Source organism: Saccostrea cucullata, unplaced genomic scaffold (genome assembly GCF_032062105.1).
Source record: "Saccostrea cucullata isolate Sc308-1 unplaced genomic scaffold, CSIRO_AGI_Scuc_v1 ctg5809, whole genome shotgun sequence".
NCBI classification, from domain to species: Eukaryota; Metazoa; Mollusca; class Bivalvia; order Ostreida; family Ostreidae; genus Saccostrea; species Saccostrea cuccullata.
Window position 1 is genome coordinate 26,173 of NW_026935526.1, and position 1,850 is coordinate 28,022.

General features: G+C 35.4%; 1 protein-coding gene across 1 annotated transcript; it reads left to right on the top strand.

The window, feature by feature from the left end:
• Positions 1-1,072: 1,072 nt before the first annotated feature.
• Positions 1,073-1,566, top strand: LOC134243114 (semenogelin-2-like; the record flags this gene model as incomplete). Its single annotated transcript, XM_062725333.1, has 1 exon — positions 1,073-1,566. A coding segment is annotated over one exon (494 nt), but the record flags the coding sequence as incomplete, so codon positions are not given.
• Between the last annotated feature and the right edge of the window lie 284 nt (positions 1,567-1,850).

Consider the following 1,850-nt stretch of genomic DNA (forward strand, 5'->3'; position numbering starts at 1 on the left):
TTATTTTTGTGAAAATGCATGAATTCTTTGAAAATCTTCTTCTCTGCTCCTAGATTTTATATAAGCTAACTAAGTACATAGTTATGATGAGCAAGAGTGCCTCTACCAAAATTGTGAATATTATGGCCCCAGGGTCAGGAGTTCTGGTGTTGGGGGGGGGGGGTATATTGATTATACATGTATAGTGAAAAAAAAACATTAAATCTTTGAATATTTTCTTCTTTTCACCTAGGTTTTAAGCAGATGAACTACATATTTAGTTATGAGCAAGGGCCCTAATCTTCAAGAATTGTAAATTTTAAGGCCCCACGGTCAGTTGTACCATTGAGGGGGGGGAGGGTGGGGGCTGTACTTATATACTGAAAATGAATGAATTGTTTGAAATGTGCTCCTTTGTATTAATCAAATATTTTTAAAAGGCATGAATGCCTTTCCAAAAATTGTACAATGTGTGGATCTAGGCCTAAGAGTCCAGGGTTCATGTGTGGTAGTGGCACTACTCATTATTGCTGAATATTACTGATTTGTTGAGATGCATTTTTTGTTCCCCTACCCTGCCTATGGTTATTAAGTAACCAAACTAAGGAACTGCTAAGTGTATAGTTATGATGACCAAATTGTAAATGCTATAGCATCTGGCTTAAAACATGGATCAAATTCAATCACTCGAAAGTTGTTGAATAATGCTCAGGTGACCTATAAGGCCCATGGGCCTCTTGTTTTCTTTGTTAAAATAAAGAGATGAATCGTTTCTTTCAAAATATACGAATTAATTTACGACATTTTCACAAAGACTTTTTAAGATATTACCTGTTATGCATGTTGGAATTGTAAAAAATACGACAAGAAAAACTGGGTGATACTTAGTATATTGTGTGCCTTTATAATTTTTCATGTGGAATAGATTTCAATGAATTTGCCTTCATTTTAAAGATAAGAGTCATATAAATTGAATGCATGTTGATTTCGAATGTGATTTGACATTTTTTGTTCTTTTTAGCGCATATTTGGAGTAGAACAAGAATTTCTGAAAATAATCTATTTTTAGTATTTTACACTTTTTTTTGCACAGAAAATGCTGTTCAAAGTGAACCAGAGAAGAGGGAGCATGGTGTCACAGAGACTTGTTTCAATATTGAACCAGAGGAGAGAGAGCATGGTGTCACAGAGACTGGTGTTCTAAGTGAACCAGAGGAGAGAGAGTATGGTGTCACAGAGACTTGTGTTAATAGTGAACCAGAGGAGAGGGAGCATGGTGTCATAGAGACTGGTGTTCTAAGTGAACCAGAGAAGAGAGAGTATGGTGTCATAGAAACTGATTTTCAAAGTGAACCAGAGGAGAGGGAGCATGGTGTCACAGAGACTGGTGTTCTAAGTGAACCAGAGGAGAGAGAGCATGGTGTCACAGAGACTTGTGTTAATAGCGAACTAGAGAAGAGGGAGCATGGTGTAAAAAAAAGGTATTTAGACAAAACAAAAAGGAAAAACTGTTCAGTGCTTAGACCTCCTTATATTGCCAACTTTTGTCCAAGACAGATTTTGGCATTAAAGGGAGGGTGGCAATAAAACAAGTTCTGCCATAAATCTTAATGCAATGAGCCAGCTCAAGATTTGTTAGTTTTAGAGTTACACTTTTGATAATGTCATGTTTTTGCACATGTGTACATACATGTATATATATGGAAAAATGACTCAGTAACTTCCTCTAAATTTCACATTTGTTTTCTCTAAACTATTCAACACTATCGAGTTATTTATCTTACTTAAAAAAATTCCCTATTTTGGGCCCAAAAGAAACATTTACCAATGATTCAAATATCCAACTTGCTGTAGAATATTTTAAAATCCAA